The sequence below is a fragment of the Nesoenas mayeri genome (assembly GCF_963082525.1).
Source record: "Nesoenas mayeri genome assembly, chromosome: 3".
Taxonomy (NCBI): Eukaryota; Metazoa; Chordata; class Aves; order Columbiformes; family Columbidae; genus Nesoenas; species Nesoenas mayeri.
In genome coordinates, this window is record NC_137544.1 from 107,180,820 (window position 1) to 107,202,847 (window position 22,028).

General features: G+C 50.5%; 1 protein-coding gene across 1 annotated transcript; it reads left to right on the forward strand.

The window, feature by feature from the left end:
* Nucleotides 1-12,495: 12,495 nt before the first annotated feature.
* Nucleotides 12,496-21,612, forward strand: OVOL2 (ovo like zinc finger 2; the record flags this gene model as incomplete). The annotated part of the gene is given in 6 exon segments (XM_080340910.1): nucleotides 12,496-12,569; nucleotides 12,571-12,643; nucleotides 12,647-12,800; nucleotides 13,507-13,697; nucleotides 15,928-16,117; nucleotides 21,302-21,612. Coding segments are annotated over 6 exon segments (993 nt in total).
* Nucleotides 21,613-22,028: the final 416 nt, after the last annotated feature.

Sequence of the window (22,028 nt, forward strand, 5' to 3'; positions counted from 1 at the left end):
AGGTCAGGGAGCAATCGTTTGCCAGTTCCCACAGTCCAGGGGTAACCAGTGGGTGTGCGGGTAGCAAGCTTAAGCCAACTGAAAAGAAGTTCACACCATGTGTGATCAAGTTGTGGAAGTAATTGCCCCGGCACTATAGGAGCTGAACTTATCTGCAGATTCAGAAAGGAACTGGACAAATTTCTGGAGTGCCCTTGCTGTCTGGATGTTGCTTTTGGCTCATGAACTCCTTAAACCACAAATGAATGCGAAGGTGGGAGGTTTATTGTGAAAAGTGTAGGCTTATTCCCAACTCCTTCCTGTTCTTTTTTCTCCAAGGATCAGCCACAGCTTGCTGCCAGGCAGAATGGAGGGGCACACAGAATTTCAAACTCATCAGGTACTGCAGTTCCTGTCTCAAAACTGGGCCTGGATATCTCCAGGTAGAGTTTAGATGAGTTACAGAGCGGTTGCTGTGAGGGGATGGCCACGTCACGTCCCCAGCCCAATCTGGAGTGGGAGAGGAAAACCAAATGTGTGAAGCTGATCCCTCCCTGTTATAATCTTTTTCATCTCTTTGCTGAATGAATGTGATTAAAATGAAAGGTGAAATTAGTGAGAATGATAATATTTCAATTGAGTCTAATAGTTTTGCTCACATCAGTGTGTTTACTGTTATTAAGACTTATGCATAAGTGCTTATAATGCATCCAAGGCCGCTGGAGTGCCAAGAACAGGGTCGAGCCAGATGTGTGGCAAATGTGAGCCAGGGCAGTGCCCTTGGCACTGTGGAAGGGCACAGCTCAGCCAAGCTTGAAGCCGAGAGTGTCTACCCAAGCCTGGCATTAATCACCTGAGGGGCTAAAACCCCTGGTGGGGAATATTCAGGCCGTTCTTTCACAGACTGAGTTTCTTCCATGGTGTTCTTCAGGTGTTTCTGCTCTCCTCTCTTCCCTCCCAAGGGCCAGGGTTTGCTGAAGTGCTCACCCAGCCATGGACCAGATTAACAACTGAGTCTGGCTTAATACCCTGCTGCAGCAACAATATAGAAAAGCCAATTTTCCATTTTCTGGCCACTTTTCTGGCTGGGTTGAGTAAGCCCACCTAGTGGCACTCTGCAGAGGCAGGGAGTGGGGAGTGATAGAGGAGGGAAGCAGGAGCAGCCAGTGGTAATGCTGCTGGGGAAAGCCTTTTCAGCTGGCATTTAGCTGAAGGACAAGAGAGGAGATTTCAGAGTTCCTCCAACAAACACAACGTTGACCGCCCCAGGCTTGTTGCAGAGATGTCTCGTGGGACCGATGGGGTGTGTATGACCGGCAAAGCGATGGTAGCTCCTTGCAAGGAGACAAGCTGTGCTGCTGATGCTCTCAAACAGAGGGCGAGGCAGAGGATGAGATTGTGCTGAGGAAAGTGTGGCTCAGGAGGGCCATTTTCTTTACCGGTTCTGGTGGCTGCTCTCCACGCGAGGTTTCCTCAAACAAATGTTGTGGCGGCTAATAGCTGGTTCCTGGTGTGCTATGCCCATACCTTTATTTGATGCACTCTTTCCTGTGCCTTGGCTTCTCCTTGGCTGGTCTCACTGTAGCAGGATGCATGTCTCATGGAGACAGGGCTGAGCACCACACAGGGAAGGGTTGACTCATGTGTGAAGAAGACACCGAAAAGCTGAAGACCATTTTTTCCCCTGGGCAAACAGCTCAGGTCTTTACAGTGATCTTGGATAACAAGTCTGAAGTCAATGCTTAGGGGGCATTTTTATCCTGGTTTCCAAAGCAAATGATGCTTGTGCAACCTCTGTGCCTCATCCACCCTCTCCCTCCCCTTCACACACTTACACAGGCATTCACCAGCTTCCTTGGTGAGGTTGCATTGCAGTCCTCAGTAAGACTTCCATGTTTATTTCCCCATTCCAACCATTTTGACAGATGTGGAGGAGTTCTGGCTAAGCTTTGTGTAATGAGTGGTTACACCAAGCAGGGGAGCATCCCATGAGGGGAAGAGGTGGCCGTGTCAGCTCAACTCTGTATTAGTCACCAGGGAATCCAAAAAACAGTGCTCAGTTGCAGCTTGTTGTAGCAGGTCACCAGTAGCCTAAATAAAAACCCTGCAAAATATGAGAGAGGATGGAGATAAAGTTTGAGGTGAGCTTGTTCCCAAGGGCCTGAACCACAGCCCCTTACCCAGCTTCATTTCTCACCTGTAATGTGTGGAACCAATCTCTCCTCTCAAACTGCAAACAAACAAATAATAATAATAAATCCATAACATATGTTTTCATAAAGCTTTTGGGGTGTTTTTATAGGAGTTTTGATGAACTAGATGTCTTTCCCCCTTTGCAGAGCCAGCTCATGCACGTGCAGGCTTGCGTGCTCACGCTGGCAAGTTTGCACATACCTGAGGCACTCCACCAAGACACAATGGCTCAGCTACCTGTCAGAAAGAAGACCAAAAAAAAGCCAAAACTCAACCTAAACCAAGTTCCCATCTGCTTCGTGAAGCCGCTGGAATCCAGCCTGGAGATCCCAGCACAGTCAGCCCAGCCCAGCTCTCACAGGCACTGCAAGGGGGCTGCCCCGGTACCCGACCACCCTCTCCAGCACCTTGGCCACTGGCTGGGGGTCTGGGCATGTGGTGGGTGTGTGTGCATGTGCCTGCACACCATCAGCCAGACATCTCGGGATAGGTATGAAGAGGACCACACGGGACAGCCCCCGAGGAGGGCTGTGCTCCATGCCTGCTGCTACTAGCATTGATTTTCTTATTGTGGAAGCGCTAAAGCGAATGGCTGTGTCCTAGGTGCTTTTTTTCTCACCGTGATGCCTTTTCTACTTTGAGAAATGTAATTGTCTCCCCCAATAGCTGCAGAACTGTTTGCTGCAGTGTAGGCGTTGTCCAGGAGTGGTCAGACAGTGAATGTTTCTATTGGATTTGCTGAGAGGGAGGTCATATTGTCTGTATTCAAAAACTTGAAACATGCTGAATTAAAATGGAAATGCAGTAAAGGTTTTGTGTCCTCCCTCTGTAAATAAGAGGTAGGGCTGCTAAGGGCTTCTCTGCGCAGAGACACAAAAAATAATTTAAGTTAATGAAATGCATGTATTAAAAATGCCTTGTTTTGACCAGGTTAGCTTCCTCTCCAGGCAGGTGGAGCTATGCCTGACTTGAGTGAGTTTTATTTTCTGGTGGGTACAACCGAAGTGACAGCCACCCCAGCTCGTCCCTCCAGCATTTGTACAAGGGCTCCATCAGCCTCTGACCGGCTTTCCCCAGCAGTTTGGATGAATTTTGTTGCTCCTCCCATGCAGACAAGCCCCAGGGTCCAGACAAGATCTTCCCAGGGGGCTGGAAGTAAATGGGTCTGATCATCCTGAGATTTTAATGATAGAGAAAAGATAAAACCACATGAGGCAAACCCTTCTTTTACTCCTTTTGTGAGCAAGGGAGCATTGAAGCTTTCCTTCCATTTGTAGCCTGCAAAACAGTTACTTTAGATTTGAATTTCCCCGTGCACTTCCTCCTTCCAGCTAGGAGCACAGGAACCTGGGACAGCCGCTACATGAGACCTGTGGGTTTTATAGCTGGGTGATGTGTGGTTACACGTTAGCCAGCCAGCCCTGGCGGTGAGCGCACCAGCAGGTCACCTCCAGGTAAATAAACTAAGGTGTGGGCTCTGCTGCTGCTGCTCGCCCCGCCGTGGCCTCATTTCACCCTGACCAGAGGGTGCAACAGGGCCTCTGTGTCCACAGCCACTCCAGGCTCCTTCTCCAGCACTGCCACGACAGGGGAAGAGAGGACAGAGGTCTGGATGCTGGCCTCCACCGTCTCACCATGCTTTTCCCATGGCACAGCTTGTCCGTACCCTTCATTTTGGGGTGCTGCAGCAGGTACCCGACCTGGGCAGCTGCACGCCGGCTCCGTCCTTCACGAGCTTACCCTGAGTGGGGACGGGTGGTTATGCAGGCGGAGGCCAAAGTCTACCTGCACAGCAGTAAGGGGAGGATGTAAACCCAGCACTTTATAATTATATTGGTGGCAATCGCACAGACCCTTGCCCGTGGATGGTGGGAGGCAGGTATTACAGCAGCACTGTCAGGAGTCTAGAGCAGAGACGCTTATGGGCATGGGGTTGTTTCTTGGTTGTTTTGTTTTGTTTTGTTGTTTTGTTTTGTTTTGTTTTGTTTTTCCCCTGGCAAACATTGTAAAAGGCACCAGGAGATAAAAATCCTTGTGCAAAAGAAAAAAATGTTGGTGAAGTAATTCTGCAAGCAATTACCACGCAGTTCACATGGCAAAGTTAACACTGACCCAGTGCCAGGGATGCTGCAAGAGAGAGAGGTATGTGGGTCCCTGGCCCACAAAGCTGGGGGGAGCCCTGCAGAGTGCTGCACCCCTGGCTCCCACTCTCCTAGGTTTCCCCAGGAGGAGGAGGCTTCTTGGGCTGTGGCGGTGCAGCCGTGTGGGGAGCAGGGAGAGGAGGGCTAACATTGGGGTTTGGCCCTGGCTGGGTGGGTGAGGAGGAGACAGAGGCACCCATGGGTGCTGCAGCTGGCACTGAGCATCCCCCTCCCCAAGCTGTCAAACCACAGCTGTAGGGAAAGGAGCCTGTCTGGAAGCGGCACTGCTGCACTCCCTGGATGATTTCACAGGCAGTGAGCACGTATCCCCATGTGTAACTCATCCCGGGCACGCTGGAGCACATTCTCTGCCATAGCGCAAGTGGGACGGGCAGGGACCCTGACAGCAGTGCTAGGTCCCCGCTGGTTGCACCTGTGGCACCAGGACAGGGAGTGGGAAAGGTCCAACTGTAACGTGGCAGCATTTGAACAGGGGGTGGGACATCCTAACCCATCCTGTGGCCTAGCTGGGAGCACATTTGTGCTGGGGCTGCCGTCAGCAGTGCCAATGGCCAAGACTATCCTGGCAGTCCTCCTGGTTGGAGGGGAGCTGAGAGGAGTCCAGATGGACTTCATCTTCTCTTCCTACTACTGCCAAAGCCCCCAGGGAGCTGCACTGCAAGGGCACCTGGCCAGGGGTAACAGTGGTGAGACCATCCCTGAGCATCCAACCTGAGACAGTTATTCCTTCCTTCAGCTCATCATTGACTCTCTGTGACCTTATCACTGCTCCATCATGCTATTAATCTTCCCATTCCCCGCAAAAGGAGAGGGGTGCAGGGACAGCACCTACTGCCCAGCTGGCCCAGCCTCTTAAAATGGTAAAGAGATGTATAAACCCTGTATGCATACAATGGGGTTTATGGCAGCAGTCATCTGGCAGGAATGAGGAAGCCTTGGGGGCCACAAAGGTGCCATTTGTCCTTGGGGAGGGGACAGGGGATTTTTTACCATGAGGTCTGAGCTGGGAGAGGGGTGGCAGAGCTGGCAGGACTTGCAGGATGGAGAAGCACAGCCCCGCATGCAGTGCAGCAGTTTATCAGCCTGTGCCAGCTGTGAGAAGCAGGGATTTTAGAGGTGTTTTGAAAGTGCTCTTGTTATTTTTAGGAACCTGAGAAGGGACTGGCTGGGTCAGACCCCAGCTGTGGCTCATCCACCTTTTTTCCACTAGCACCAGACAACACCTGCCTTTTCGGGGAGAGCTTTCCCAGGCAAGGTGAGCAACTGCTGACTTCCTACCCCTGGATAAAAGGTTGTGGTCCCAGTAATCTAATGGGACAGGCTGATCTTGCCCAGCAGCTGGGCTTCATGCTCCTTGCTTGAACTCTCAGCCTCTGTGAGCACATGCAACACATCCTCATGGGCAACACATCATGTTAGAAGTGCATCCCAGCAGCAGGACATCCTGACAGCAGCATGTCCCAATGTGCAGCATATCCTGACAGCAACACATCCCAACAGCAGCTCATCCTGATGTGTAGCGCATCCTGACAGCAGTGCATCCCATTGGCAAGGAAAATGTGTCTTTTCCAGGGCAACGCCTTCTGTTTGCATAAGTCACCCTGCTGAAGCAGGCACCATCTGGGCAGCAAAATGGGAGCATGGAGATGTGGTAGTGCTAAGAGTGGAGCATAATGCAAGGAATGGTAACATCTCTGAAGGATAAAACCAGCACGTGGGTTTTCATTGGTCCAGCAGTAGCTGAGGCTCCCTTGGGAGACAGAATCAGGCCCACAGGCAGGAAAGCTGCTCATCTTCATGGGTATTGACACCCGCTCTGGAGGGACCCACAGAGCCAAATCTTTCCCTGACCTGTCAGAGAGAATCAGAATTGTTTAGGTTGGAAAAGAACTTTAAGATCATCAAGGCCAACAATAACCTAGCACTGCCAAGTCCACCACTCAACCATGTCCCTAGGAACCTCATCTACATGTCTTCTAAACACCTCCAGGGATGGTGACTCCACTACTTCCCTGAGCAGCCTATTCCAATGCCTGACAACCCTTTCTATGAATAATATTTTCCTAATATTCAATCTACACCTCCCCTGGTGCAACTTGAGGCCATTTCCTCTCATCCTACCACTTGCTACTTGGGAGAAGAGACCAACACCCTCCATGCTACAACCTTTCAGGCAGTTGTAGACAGCAATAAAGTCTCCCTTCAGCCTCCTTTTCTCCAGGCTGAACAGCCCCAGCTCTCTCAGCTGCTGCTCATCAGACTTGTGCTCCCTTCACCAACGTAGTTGCCCTTCTTTGGACATGCAAAATCCAAAACACAGGTCAAAAACAACAAGTGGATGCCACTCCATTTCTTCATTGTTCATGCAGCTGATGGGTTTGGAGTGCAGAGAGATGTCTCTGGTGAAAACATCGGAGAAATCCTAGGGACTGAGGACCACCACCACCAGCTGGAGGCGCTGGAGGGGCTCTGACTTACATAGATGCGGCTTTTGGAGGTTAGAGCACATGTGGATTCACTGGTATTTAATAAAGACTGTGTGTGTGATGTATTTTTAAGCACTGTGGGAACAGTAAGAGAAAGTAACTTGTTGTCTTCTGTGTATCTACCAATTTGCAGGAAACTCCTGGGATTTCACTACCTTTGCAACCTCTGGTGCTGTATCAGGTTCAGTAGGAACACACCAAAGTTCCCAGCGAGAAACACTGGGCACACAGTGAGATCGCAGGAAACCAAGCAACAAAAAGAAGTTAGGCAGTGTGAGAAAAGATGGGGAAGGGGCTTCAAAGGGGCTTCTAGAGCAGATGCTCATGTGGTCATGTTTCTATGGCAGAGTCTGTGAGCTCAGGGCTCTGCTGACCACCTTGTGAGAGTGGACATCTCTCCAAGGGGGTCACCTCATCCTACCAGAGTGGTACTGGACCATGTGTGGGGATGTGGGGGGCACGGATCCTCCAGCAGCTCCTTTCCCCAGGCCTCAGAGCCATAGGTGCCACCAAGGAGGGTGCTCGGGGGGTGCCAGTGGGGTCTGACATATCACAGGAGAATTTGGGTGCCATTTCCATGGGGAGGGGAGCAGGACTCTGAGGCTTGACGGGGAGCGGTCCGGCAACTTGGGGTGGCGCCGGGCGCCCTGAGGGAGCAGAGCCGCAGCGAGTGGGTGGCTGCAGAGACAGCGCCAAGCAGGCGGGAGGGAGTGGGAAGAAGCGGAGGTATCGGTGGAGAAAGACAGGGAGACGCTGGGAGTGGCAGGGGCCGTGGGAGGCAGGGAGACAGGAGCCTGGTGAGTCAGCCTGGTGGGGTGCTTTGAAATTCGGCAGGGAAACACAGGCAGAGCAGGTTCTGCCACAGCCTGGGGAGCCATCTTCCCCTGGCTGGCACCCTCTTCATCCCTCCTTCCCGGCTCAGCCAAGGAAAGCAGATTGCCTCCAAACCAGGGTGGCTTGTGGAGCCACTGCTCTCTCCTTCTGAGATAACGCTGGCATGGAGCCACCCTGGCTCCATCCGCTGCAGTGAAGCGGTTCCTCATCTAACCAGGAGAGCTGCCAAAATGCCAAAACCCGGCTTGGAAGCAGAGCTTTCTGGTGACCAGGCTTGGCCCCGTGGCTGGAAGCACAGGGAGGTGTTGTGCACTCATGACCAGGGCAGTAGCTTTGCTTTAGATGTTCGAGCAATGCTCACATCCCCCTGACCTCTGGGGGACTGTGGGCCAGTATTCACCCAAATGTTGGCATTGGAGGTGCTATGCTTAGGGTGGGAACCTGCCCTCAGAGGCAACAGCAACCCCCTCTGGCAACACATAGTGTGTGCGTGCAAGAGGCTGCCGAAACCCGGCTGAGTCACACCTGGTGCTGCAGGTGTGCGAAGGGGCGCAGTGTGGGGTGGAGAGGAGCAGCCACTGAGAGCACATCAGCTCTTCACAGGCAGATGCTGAGCTGGGAGATGAAGGGCAGAGGTCTGTCTGGGGCTGGAAGCAACATGTGCCCTGGGTGAGAGGTTTTTTTAAAAGCAGGGGACCTTTCTTCTGTGTGCTGCTGTGGGCTTTCAAGCTGTGGTCCTCAGATGTCCCCGTGATCCTTCTGGGAAGAACCTACAGTATTCTGGACCTCCACTAGAAAATTCAGGGAGGCAGCAGGCTGGGAAAGGCTGTGAAGGAGATACCCTCCCTTGTTCCCAGCTTGCCTAGGCTATAATGGGAGCATCTTCCTTCTGCAAACCCCCTCCCTGTAACGTGGCTGGGGTGTGAGCCCAGGGCTCCTGCTGGTCTTGTGGCACCTGTTCCTGGGTGCCAGCATGGGCTCCATGCTCACCACCCTGCCTCATGTGGGGAAACATGGAGCGTTTCATGGAAGGAGCGTCACTCTGGGATGCCTCTGGCAGAAGACTGGGCAACCTTTTGGCACCCAACCTCTTCCCTGACTCTCCCAAGACACCTCTGGGATCACTGTAGGAGTTTGACAGCCAGGGGGGTGTCAGCTGGTGTTTCAGGCACACTGCAGGCCACAGAAGATAGATGAAGGTTCGTCTTCCCAAGGATCTGAAGCTGTGGCCTCTCTTGCATGGTCAGTAAACTCAGTTTTATCATCTTTGCTGGGAGCCAAAGACTGAAAACTGTGCTGTTGCATTGCCAGGCTCCTGTACCAGCCAGGGTCTCATCTCTGTCCAGCCCAGTTTGGCTCAAAATTATGAGAAATCACTGGAAAAGGGACACTGTGTGACTGCTCTCAGCCTTATGCGCAAAGCATCCCTACGTATCATCTACAGGTGTACCTGCTGGTGTCCCTTCACGTCCCTGCAGGAGGGGTGGTGGCGGGGCCAAGCATGAAGGTCCCTTTGCTGGATTCTGAGCTAAAAGCCCAGCTCAAAGACATGGCCATGGCATTACCTTTCAGCAGTGTTCTGCTCTGTCTGGCTGAATGATCAAACCCCCATCCCTGCCCAGGCTGTGTCCCTCTACCATGTGGGCACATGCCCGCTTCTGCAGCTACACAGTGCTGATTGAGGTGAAATGTAGCCCAGGCAAGAAGAAGAAAGGGCACAGCTCCCTGGGAGCACTGGGCAGCTAAAATATTCCCTAGTCACAGATAAAATTGAGTTGCCATCTCCCAAGCAGTGGACATGTGCCTTTGCTTACACCTCCTTTACTGAGCATCTCTCCCTCTGCTCTGCTCTTCTCAAGCCCAGTTTCTTCCCTCACTCTGTACACCCAGGTCCCTGCCCCCAGGCACTCCTGTCCCACTCCCTTCTAGATGCTGTACTGACCGGGGCAAGGCTGGTGGAGAGAGTAATCCTCCAGAAGGGACAAGATCCCCATGCCCCTTGCATACAACCATTGATCCCCCCACGACTTGGGGTGGGTTGGGGAAGGAGGTGCGACTGCGACAGTGACACATGGCTGATTCATTGCTCTATCCAATCTCTCCCCCAAATGACGAGAGCCAAATGAAGCATATTTTAGTAGTCAAATTGTAAAGATGGCTCTCACTGTGGTTTGACCCTACAGGGTATTTTGTGTACTTAATTTGATTTACACCCAAAACGTTAATTTAGTGTACTAGATTTTCTCCCACACCCAAGTAATGCTGAAAATTAAACAGGATCCTACAGAAAGGTTTGTGTGCCATTATCTTGTTATCATTGTTATTTATTGAGTAATTACAGTGTTCGAGCTGTGCATGCAACATTGCTCGAGAAGGTGTGTGGAGAAGGATACCAGACCCCCAGTGACCTGTCCATGGCATCATGTGTGGCTCCTTGCAATGGTGTTGGTGGGGGCATGCTATAAGCATGCTTCCCTGGCTCCTCTGGCTTAAAAAATACCAAGGAATGGTATTTTTAGGAAAGGCAGCATCATTTTCTTCTGGGCTATGGCCACACAACACCAAGGTTTGGTCAGCATTCTGTATTTCCACCTGCTAACTCAAGGGGAAGGTAGCACACTGCTGCTGAGATGCTCTACTCTGTGGAGGTGGTGCCTCTCCATCCAGCTCCTCTTGCCTTGCTGAAGGCTGCAAGACCTTCTCTTCACCCTGTGCCTCCAATGGTTCTGGGCACACCACAACCCTGACCACTTGTGTCAGGCCTCCAGAGCTGATAATAATAATAATAATAATAATAATAATTTAGTTCCTTATTGAGCTGTGCATGTAGGTACATGTCTGATTTGGAGCACCCCAATTAAATGTGTGCTCCAGGACCTCGCTAAATTGGAACCTCAAAAGCAACATTTGAAAAAGACAAGAAGACATTAAAATAGTCACAGCAAACTCTTGGTTCAGGAGTGCTGTGATTAATGTCATTTTCTACCTCTTTCAGCTTGAAAGACAGGGAGTGGTTAAAATAAAAGAAACCTCAAGTTGAAAGCATTGAAAAAAAATCAATTAAACCCATGTACCTTCATTTTGACTCGAAGCAAAATCTCAGACATAACACAGAAATTACATAGCCTTAAAGAGAAAGAGAAGTTTTAACGTGTGGTATTGCTGAGGGATTGCCCGAAGGCATACTGAGGTGGCTTCTCCCCTGGTACTTGCAGAGACTGTAGACTCTCTGCAGGAGCAGAGGGAACAAGTAAGTGTCCCCAGCCCACTCCATCATTCTCAGGGATTGTCCCATGGGTGAAGGATCAGGGCTTAAAAGCCATCCTGGAGGACCAAGTGCAGGGTAGTGGGGAAAATCCTCTGCTGCTTCAGCCTGTGAGATGAAGATGTCTGCACCTGAACATTGGTCTGGTAGACCCTCCTGAAATAGGGTACAGCAGATAGGGCTGCTGCGGCTCCCAGCTGGGATTTTCTTCCTGGAAACACCAATTGCTTTGGGATGCTCAAACTGGAGGACCTCTCCAGCATGTGACACCAGGTGTGGGGGTCAGGGCTGGGGATCCTCCATCTCAGCACCTTCCCTGGGACTCCAGCCGCTCCTACTCCTCCAGGCAAGAGCTTGCACCAGTTTACCCCTGGATAAAGTCTCCAATGGTCCCAAAGTGGTGGTCCTTGCCCCAAAGAGTTACTGAGGATGTGCATTAAGCAGAGCTCTTTCATTTGCCCATGTTTGATGGTGCGTCCTTTCCAGAAGCTCCAGACCCATTAAATCTTTGTCTCAATGAATGAAATGCTGAAACTCCCATCTGTTTACCCTGGCCTGTGCTTTGCTCTTTGGGAGGAAAGCAGCAACCATAGAGAAGAGCGATACCATCTGAAAGGTCTCTTCACACAGGGAAAAAACTTTCTGTGCTCAGCCCCATGAGCCTCCACAACTGCTCTAGCCTGATCCTGGCTCTTCTGCAAGGATGTGCTCAGGGAGGAGGCATCAAGTGCATTTCAACTGCATTTAATAAGAAAGCAGATTGAATAGTAAGCGTAGAGGTGGGAGAAGGCACCCTTGAATTCTGTTAAATACCTGAGGACACACAGACTTCACTGTGCTTGGAGACTTTCCAGTGCATTTTTGTGGGTTTTCTTCTGTTTCTTATGCTTCCTTCCCCTCACCTCATCCTCTTCTATTTTGTTTCGTTTCCACTTAGGGAAGAGGAGGAGAGGACAAGAGGCAAATAAAAAGAGGGGAGGGAGAGAAAGGCTGAGGCTGTGACAAGTTTTCCATTTTAAATCAATGACTGAAACAGAATAAAACCTTTGAAAAAACACCAAACAAACAAACACACACCCCCCTGCCCCAATAAACAAACAAAAACACAAAACCAGAAGAAAGGCTTGTCATTAAGAAAAATAATAACAACAACTTTCCGTCTGCTGCTGCCCCGAGGACAGCTCAGCCTCTTCCCCGGCTCCCTGAGGAGCCTTCCCCTCCGCGACCTGCCTCGGGGGGGCCCTCAGCGCAGCACCCCGTGGGCGACGGGACGCGCACTGCGGGTGGAAGCACCCCCGTCACCTCCTGGGCGGCGGGCGGGCAGCTGGTCCGGCCGCACCGGGGTGGCCGCCAGCGGGGCGGCGGCGGCAGCGCTCCCCTCCCTTGTCTTTTTTTTTTTTTTTTTTTAATTTTCAGACGTTAAATTCTTTTGCAAACATTCGTGCCTTAGGAAGGGCTGGAACAAAGCTCAGCTGCTCCAACCGGTCGGACAGGTAAGCAGACTTGTTGACACCGTTATGTTTGCAGCACGCATGCTCCTTCCCAAGTTTCCTGGTGCATTTTTCTATTCCACCTTATGAAACTTTCCTCCCCCCCCACCCCCTTCCCCTCTCCTCCCCTTCCCCTCCCCGCTCCTCGGCGGCTCTGCCCGGTGCGTGCGGTCCCGCTCCCCGCGGACGGCAGCGCAGCGCCCGCGCCCCGCCGGGCTGCGGGCGGGCGGCGGCTGAGCTGCCGCACCGCACCGCTCCGCTCCGTGCCCAGCCTTGCCCCCTGCCCTCGCCATGCCCAGAGCCTTCCTGGTGAAGCGCCGGAGCCCGCAGCCGGCGGTGCGTAGCTGGGATGGGCTGCCCGACGAGGAGAGAGCCGACACCTACATCCCAGGTAGGGCGCCGACGGGCTCCCTCCCCCGGCACCACTCGCCGCCGGGAGGGAGGGAGGGGGTGGTCCCCACCGGACCCCAACTCTTGCCCCGGTCCCCGCGGGCTGCGGAGGGGGCGGGTTGGGAAAGGGGCTTTGCCGGGCCGGGAGAGCCCCGAGGGGGCGGGCGGGAGGCAGACCGGGAAGGGCTGTGCTAAACGTCGGGGCCGGAGGGGATCGGGGGGACCCTTCCTGCACAGCGGCGGGGGTGCCGGGTGCTGGCCCAGCCGGGCGATGCCGCTCCCATGCCTGGCACCATCTCCCACGCCGGCGGGCCCCCGGGCATGGGGGGGACAGTGTGAGTGTCCTAGAAGGTGGGAAACCTCGTTTGCATGAGAAAGGTGGCGGGGGGGAGGAGAAGAAAGGACCCGGGCTGTGTAGGGGGCTGATGTCTTCCTGGCCTTCCCCTCCCCTCCTCCTCCTCCTCCTCCTGCCCTTGCCCGGGGTATAACGGGAAGGCGGCGGAGCTGGCTTGTTTGAACTTTGGGACCGTTCATGTTTGAGTTTCCGATTGCAGCGTGAGCCGGGGATCCTTCCCCGCCTCCCGCGGCCCGCCCGCAGGTTAAACACCGGGGCTCGGCGGCTTTCCCCCTTTGTCACCGCTGCCCCCCTCCCCTGGCCGCGGTTCCGCGATCCCCCTCTTTATCGCATTCCGCCACCCCCGCTGCAGGCGGGATCGGCTGCGTGCTGCTGGGCTACGAGGACAGCTGCAGCCTGGAGAGCAGCGGGAGCAGCGGGACCCGGGACGCGGAGCCCAGCGATCCCCCGACGCCCCAGCCCGCCCCCGGTGACTTGGGCACGGCCGGGGGGATGCTGCTGGACCTGGCCGTCAAGCGCCCCGTGGTCAGGTCGAAAATCAAGGTAACTGCCCGCAACCCTGTGTTTTCTTCCCCGGTGATGGGGCGACCCCACTTGGAGGGCAGGGCACAGCTGCTGGCTGGGACACTGGGTGACAACAGTCCCTTGGGCTGTCTCTGCTGGAGGTGACAGCACCTGTCCCACACAACGAGATGGAGGCCTGTGAGACCAGCTGGCTGTAGGATGGCAGCGGCAGGGCAAGCCTTGTAAGCGATGTACCTTAATCTTCCAGTGCCCTTTGCTTTCCCTTATCCTCGCCTGGGACATGCTGCTCCTGACCTGCTTGGCTCAGGTCCCACAGGAGCTCTGAACCCAGCCAGGAAGGACCAGCCCTGGCAGCGAGGAGTCATGCCCCATGGTGTGTGGGTGGATCTCGTTCCTTAATGTGGGGTGTCCTTAAAAGGCTGCGTTCTAGGTTGTAGTCAAGGGGAGTTGTCGTGAATCTTCCCAATGTCCCCTTACACTCTTCACTTATCAAGATAGCAGCTAGGAAAAGGTCCTTCTCCAAAGCTGTGAAAGGCCATTACCACCTTGAGGTGTACCTACAGGGCTGGGTGAAATTAAGCAATTATCTGTCCATTAACTTAACTGGAGAGTCTCTCTGCTGCAAGGACTGGAGCTCGTGTTGACTGGATATCCCTGGGCAGAGCCAGCAGAGTGGTGATTTCAGTCCCCAGGCTGAGAAGAAGAGTGATCTTCTCATGGTACTGGACAACCCAAGACCAAGCTCCCAAAGCACGATGGTGATACATATAGGGTGTCAGGATCACATCTATCTTTGAACATCCACGGTTCCCCTCAGCAGAGGCAAGGCCAGGCCACCTCAGTGCTAGGAAGGAGGAGATGTGTTTACCAGTGGCTAGTTAACACCCCATTAAACCCTGGCTGTTGCTTTGCCAGATGGAGCTGTAAAAATTCCCACTGTCTCTGCTGAGATCACAGCCTTTCAGCCACCATGTTATTAATCTCATGATTAACACTAGGTTTTCACACTGCTTGTATGTAGCTGCATGAGTCTTACCTGTTGCTCAACAGATACTTCCCAGTTGCCATCCCCCCTCTAGTTTCACACCTCATGGTTTTGCAGATGCCTTTTTTTTTTTAATCTTTCTTTACAACTTTCCATAGTAAGTGAAGGAGTAGGATGGGAAAAATAAGTGTCTCTTCAGGAAAAAGAAACTCCAAATGTATTCCTTTATGAAGACCTTTCCCCACTGCTGTTTGACTTTAACCTACTTTGTATAATTTAACCTAGGCTATTAGCACAGGCACAGCGAAACCTCATTTCAGCAGTTGTGTTTTCTCAGCATGCCACAGAAACTCGCCAAAAGCACCACGAGAGCCGATGGACGTGTGCGTGCGGTGCTGCCTGCTGTTCTGGCTTTCCCCTGGCCCAAGAGGCTGGTGGCAAGCAAGTCTGCTCCCCTATGAATAATTAAACTAATAACAAAATATTTGCATCTTCTAGACGTTAAACCTTCCCTCTGAGGAATGCTCTTCCCAAAGAGCTGAATCATCAGTGTCTCCCTTAGTCAAGTTAGGTCATGGTGTTGGCGCAATATTTTTGGTGTTATGAGCGGGAATTAGGAGTTTAACCCCTAATGACACTCTGCTGTTAATTAACAAGTCAGAGAGACCAACAGGAGGAGGTAAATGCCATTGTTTCATTCTCTGCTGATTCAGCACAGTGTGGCTTGGTTTATCTCATGAAACATACCTTTTTTTCACTGCTGGCTGTTTTTTGAGGGACCTATAGCATCTGGAAGCATGATTAGCAAAGGCTCCACATGGATATGACTTTCTCGTATCAGGGAGAGCCTCCCATCTCCCACTAGGAGAGTGCAGGAGCAAACATACGCGGCCTCAGCAAGACGTGCTTGTAGCCTAAGCGCACGTACTTACGGATGTAGCTGAATGGGGGTCCCTGTCTCTTGAAGGCATCCAGCACACAGGTTTTGCTTTAACCCCTGGAGCCAAGCTGTCCGACATCTGTGCAAGTCCCAAACCACACACGTTAACAGTCACCCATCTGATTGCAAGGGAAGCGTGAAAGTTTCACCCAGCAAGAACCTCTTGAATGCTTTCACTTTTCATTTTGAATATATCCCAAGTATTCTTAAATGTAACAATGAGCCATCCCTCCTTATTTTGTTAGTTTTCTTTTTTTGCTTGTTTTCTTTGTTAGTCTTTGTCATGTCGATGCCTGCTCACCCAGTTGTCTTCCATTCCCTAGTTCACCACTGGCACCTGTAATGATGCTACGGTGCATAGCTGCGAGCTGTGTGGCAAAGGCTTTCGCTTGCAGCGGATGCTCAACCGTCACATCAAGTGTCACAGCCAGGTGAAGAGACACTTGTGCACCTTCTGTGGAAAAGGCTTCAATGACACCTTTGATCTGAAAAGACATGTCCGGACCCATACCGGTGAGAACATGTTCCCTGGGGGCCTGCAGACACCTCTGGGTAGTGGGAGTTGGGAGAAGGGGTGGGATGGGACAAAGATGGGGGCTGAGGGTAACCCAGAAATACAATAATACAAAACCCAGGTAAACAACATTTGCAAAAAATAGTGGGGATGTAGTGGAGGAAAGGGAGTGAATATGGACAGATAAAAGTCCTGGGACTAACAAAATCTGTGGAGAACTAATAAAGTCTGTTAAAAGTGCTATGGCTGCATGAGCTGGCATCCAGGTCTGGTGTAGATGTTGCTGTATGCTGCCATGCCTGGATCAGCGAGACTGGGATAACCCACCCAGGAGAACCCACCTGTGATAACTCACCTGGGATAACCCACCTAGGGTAACTCATTGCATGTTATTGCAAGTCCAGCAATGAGGGCGGGCAGGCGTTGGATGAAAATGCTTTGCCCTCTAGAGGCAACAAGCAGCAGTTTCTTGGACCTTTTTTGGTGAACCTTTCCTGCTGGCTGTCCTGCAAGGTGGGGTTATGGCTTGATTTTGGCACCATCTGGAGAAAACAGAGTGCAGTTCATGCTATGCTTTTTTAGGGAAACTTGATAACACATCTGACTTCTGCTAACTCTGTGCATTGCATCCCCACCTGCCTCAGGCTACCAGCTCCCCCAATCCCCTTTTGGAGCCGTTTCCCTCTGCATATCCAGCCATTCAGATCAGTTTGGCCACTGGTCCTCTACTCGTGTGGGTCACAGCATGGGTTGAAAATCAGGAGCAGTCGGTTGAGAATCAGGAGCAGTGGGTTGAAAATCTCCCAACAGCAGTTCCTGCCCTGGGTTGAGGGTGGGTTAAAAAGTTACCTTCAACCTGATCTAGTTCCCTCCTCCCTGCTTGCATCTACACCAGATGTACAGGCATAACTGAGGAAGCTGTCATTTAAGCCCATGATGGCACTGGAAGAAAGAAAAATCATCCCTTTCCCTTTTCTGCTCGCTCTTGCTCCCAGGGATGCACTTTCCATGGCTGCTCTGCAGCAATGGTTTTGTTTCTTTGATTGATTGCCTCAAATCCAGCTAAGAGAAGTGTTTATCCTAACTTGGAGCAGGGAGAATGCCATGTTTGCGTTTCGCTTTTTCTTAGTAGAAGTGATGGCTTAAGCACGTATCAACCCCACTGTTCCCAAGCACTTTCTGGCAGACCAAGCAGCCTGTGTTTTTTAACCTCTCTGGTCATCTTTTGAGATTCAGAAACTAAATCCAAGAAGGTATCTGTTCAGAAGCTAAACATACATATATGTTGCAGCAGCTAGACTTGAACTCACTATGCAGGAGTGGAGCTGATTTTGAGAAACTCTGGAAGCGAACCAGGGGGAAAACAGGGGTGAAAACACACTGTCCAGGAAATGAGAATCTTACGGTTAGATTGTCCCCAAATTTACTAGAAGAAATATGGCATAACTTTTTTTCTCCTTTCCAGTGTAAAGCCAGGATGGGCACTCACATATATTGTATTTGCCCGATGCCTTGGTTCATGGTGGGGGCATGAAGGCTGGCTGCAGCAGCAGTACTAATATGTATTGTGTATTGGTGTGTATCTCTGAAAATGGTTGTCTTTTTTATGCCAAAGTTGATTGCTGTTCAGGAAAGATGGACTATATTTGAATGTTTAAAAGAAGATAAATGGGCTGGAAGTGGTAGTGTGGGTTTTATATTTTGTAGCTACAGGTGCTCATCTACATGTGCTCTACTGACTGGTGGTGTTTCCAGTGGAAATTGTTGTGCAGTGTTTGTAACCAGAGTGTGCAAAATTAGGGTAGTGTCAGAGAGAGTGAGAGCCAAATGTCCCAGTCTAGCTTCATGGCATAAGCAGAGTTACACATTAAAGATTAACTAATACACATAGTAAAATCAAATTTTAAAATTTTTCCTAAGTAAAGAAGAAGTTGCCACAGCTCTAATGGGCTGTGCCGTCCTGGCATGACCACCCATGTGCTTGCACTCGTGCCTGTGGAACACTGCTAGTGTCACGAACCACGGATGGTGGGGGTTTAAATAACCTTCAGATCAGCGTGAAATGGCACCCAAAATTGTGTTTGTAAAATATACATTTTTGTGTGTGAATTCTAATGAAGATGTAGAGTTTCTCTCCATTTGCAGCCTAATGTAACTGAAGCAGTCTCACTGCAGTAGGCATTAGGAAACTTTAGGCTTGGTAGTCTTGTGGAGGGCCACAAAAGTTATCAGAGGGCTAGAACAGCTCTGCTGTGAGGACAGGCTGAGAGAGTTGACGTTGTTCAGCCTGGAGAAAAGAAGGTTCCAGGGAGACCTTATTGTGGCCTTTCAGTACTTAAAAGGTGCCTGTAAGAAAGATGGGGACAGACTTTTTAGCAGGACCTGTTGTGACAGGACAAAGGGTAATGGTTTTAAAAGAAAGGAGGGGAGATTCAGGGCAGACATGAGGGTGATGAAACACTGACACAGGTTGCCCAGAGAGGTGGTAGATGCCCCATCCCTGGAAACATTCCAGGCTAGGCTGGACAGGGCTCTGAGCAACCTGATCTGATTGAAGTTGTCCCTGCTTATTGCAGGGGGTTGGACTGGATGAGCTTTGAAGGCTCCTTCCAGCCCAAACCACTCTGTGATTCTATGACTGTGTGAGCCAGTACACTGGCATTACCTCCTTTTACAAGACTTGTAAAAATGCAATCAGGATGCTGCTTATTGGAACTTCTGATCAGTTTGGATTTCTGGTAGAAAGATCAGCAACTGAGTGGTGAATTTAGCACAATCCAGTTACAAATTTATAGCCATGTGTATGGACATGTGTGCTTTGTTCTTTTTTGCATAGCACCATAGGACTGATCTTCCATAGGCTTGCATTTCACCTTTCATTGGGAAAACAAGGGTTTAGGTAAATCCTTGCATCAGTATTAAGGCTGTTCTTTGCTTGAAAACTTACTGAGCTAGTCTAGTAAGTAAAATCAAAACTGGTTTAGGTTTTTCTCAAGTGTCACTAAACACTCAGCTATTTGTCATGCAGGTATGGGCAAACATTGTCCCAATCTAGAAGAAGGGCAACAGGGATGACCCTGGCAACTACAGGCCTGTCAGCCTCACTTCTGTGCCTGGAAAAATCATGGAGAAGTTTATTCTGGGAGTTACTGAAAAACATCTGAAAGACAACATAGTCATTGGTCCAGCCAGCATGGGTTCGTGAGGGGAATGTCCTGCTTAAAAAACCTAATTTCTTTCTATAACAAAGTTACCCACCTAGTTGACCAAGGGAAGCCTTTTGGCGTGATCTTTTTGGAATTCAGTAAAGCCTTTGATATTGTCTCTCCCAGTATCCTCCTGGACAAGATGTCCAGCACACAGCTGGATAAACACACAATGCAGTGGGTGAGCAATTGGCTGATGGGCCGGACTCAAAGAGTTCAGTAAATGGGGTTATGTCGGGCTGGTGACCGGTCACTAGTGGCGTTCAGCAGGGATCCATCTTAGGGCCAGGACTCTTCAATGTCTTCATAAATGACTTGGACACAGGACTTGAGGGAATACTAAGCAAGTTCTCTGATGACACAAAATTGGGAGGAGCTGTTGACACTTTGAGGGCAGAGAGGCCCTGCAGAGGGATCTGGATAAAATGGAGAACTGGGCCATCACCAACCTCATGAAGTTCAACAAGGGCAAGTGCCAGATTCTGCACCTGGAACATGGCAGCCCTGGCTGTACATACAGACTGGGGAATGAGATGCTGGAGAGCAGCTCTGCAGAGAGGGATCTGGGGGTTCTGATTGACACCATGTTGAATATGAGCCAACAGTGTCCCTGGCAGCCAAGAGGACCAACCGTGTCCTGGGTGCATCCAGCACAGCATTGCCAGCCAGGCGAGGGAGGTGATTGTCCCACTCTGCTCTGCTCTGGTGCGGCCTCACCTGGAGCACTGTGTGCAGTTCTGGGTGCCACAGGATGAAAAAAAAAAAAAGATATAAAACTACTAGAGAGTGTCCAGAACAGGGCAACAAATTTGGTGAGGGGTTTGGAGGGGAAGCCATATGATGAGCAGCTGAAGTCACTAGGTCTGTTCAGCCTGAAGGAGATTGAGGGGTGACCTCATCATGGTCTACAGCTTCCTCACAAGGGGAGGAGGAGGGGCAGGCACTGATCTCTTCTCTCTGGCAACCAATGATAGAACCTGAGGGAATGGCAGGAAGATGTGCCAGGGGAGGTTTAGGTTGGACATTAGGAAAAGGTTCTTCAGCCAGAGGGTGTTGAAGCACTGGAACAGGCTCCCCAGGGAGGTGTCACGGACCCAAGCCTGACAGTGTTCAAGAAGAGATTGGACAACACCCTCAGACACATGGTGTGAACTGTGGGGTTGTCTTGTGCAGGGACAAGTGTTGGACTTGATGATCCTTGTGGGTCCCTTCCAACTCAGGACTTTCTATGATTCTATGATACTTGGGGGTTGTTAAATTGGTGTTGCTTGGTGGTAAAATGGTTACACTTTACTGTTATTTTGATAATGTTTGTTGAACAAAACTGCTCAGGCATTCAAATCACCAGCCAGCCTCTTCTCCCTCCTCCCAGGTAAATGTACCTATTTCTTTCATCTTAACGCACTTCTCCTCTAGAACTTGAGCTTGTAATCTCAGTCAATCAAGTCTATATTCTACAGAAATGCTCTCATTTGTTTGAAGGACTGTGATCACTGTATTTTCATTTAGGGCTGCCATTCATTGAAGACTCATTAAGCTTTGCTCACTAAAAGGGAAAAAATTAACATCTTACTGAGATACATGATTTCATTCATTATAAAAGCCAAAATGGAAAGTTACCTGAAACCAATAGTTCCTAATCACAGGACTTCAAAAAGTCAGGGCTCTGAAGGAGTCAGTTTTGCAGGAGCTGACAATGGCTTTTTCTTTAGGACAAAAGCCACTGATGGACTTCTGTTATCCTCAGCGTCTGCCGACATCCCCTTGAAACCTAGAACGGTTTTTTGTTCCTAAATATATCAACCCGTTCCTGAAAATTTTAGCCTGAAAGGAAGAAGTTTTATTTAGACAGTTAGTTCCTCAGGCTATTAGCTCCCTGCTGCGACGTATTTGCTCAATAACTAATACGCCAGAGCATTGCTCATAGCTGGGTCCTTAGTAAATCAGAATGGTAATGGCTGTCTTTTAACGTTGCAGGAATTCGACCTTACAAATGCGAGATTTGCAACAAAGCCTTCACGCAGCGCTGCTCCCTGGAGTCCCACCTGAAGAAGATCCACGGCGTGCAGCAGCAATACGCCTACAAACAGAGGCGAGACAAACTTTATGTGTGTGAAGACTGTGGCTACACAGGCCCCACGCAGGAGGACCTGTACCTGCATGTTAGTAATGTGCACCCTGGAAGCGCTTTCTTGAAGAAAACCTCAAAAAAACTTGCAGCGGTTTTGCAAAATAAACTGAGCCCTGTCCTGCAGAGGAACTCCAAAAATGATGACAAGGATGAATAATACAGTGGATTACAGTGGGCTAAAGGAATGAAGTTTACACATATATATATATATTATTTTTTTAAAAAACAATTTTGAAATAAATCCCTGAAACGAAAGGGACACTTTTGTTAACAGAACTCTCTTGATGTTGGTAGAACCTCAACTTGAAAGAAATATTCCTATATTCGATGCAAACATCACATTTTTATCTGGCCAAAAAAAAATAAATGGAAAGGTTGGAAGAGGCGGTCACCTCTCGGATGGAGCATTTACTGAACTGCTGTTTAGGCAACCTGTTTTCTGTTTCAGCTCTACCACATGTCTAAGTGGCCACTGACAAATAAGTTACCTTCCCCCAGTGTATTTTGTAAAGATAATAGCCGTTACCTCCTGTACAAATTACTTTGAGAGGTCTGAGTGAAAAGTGCTGTGTA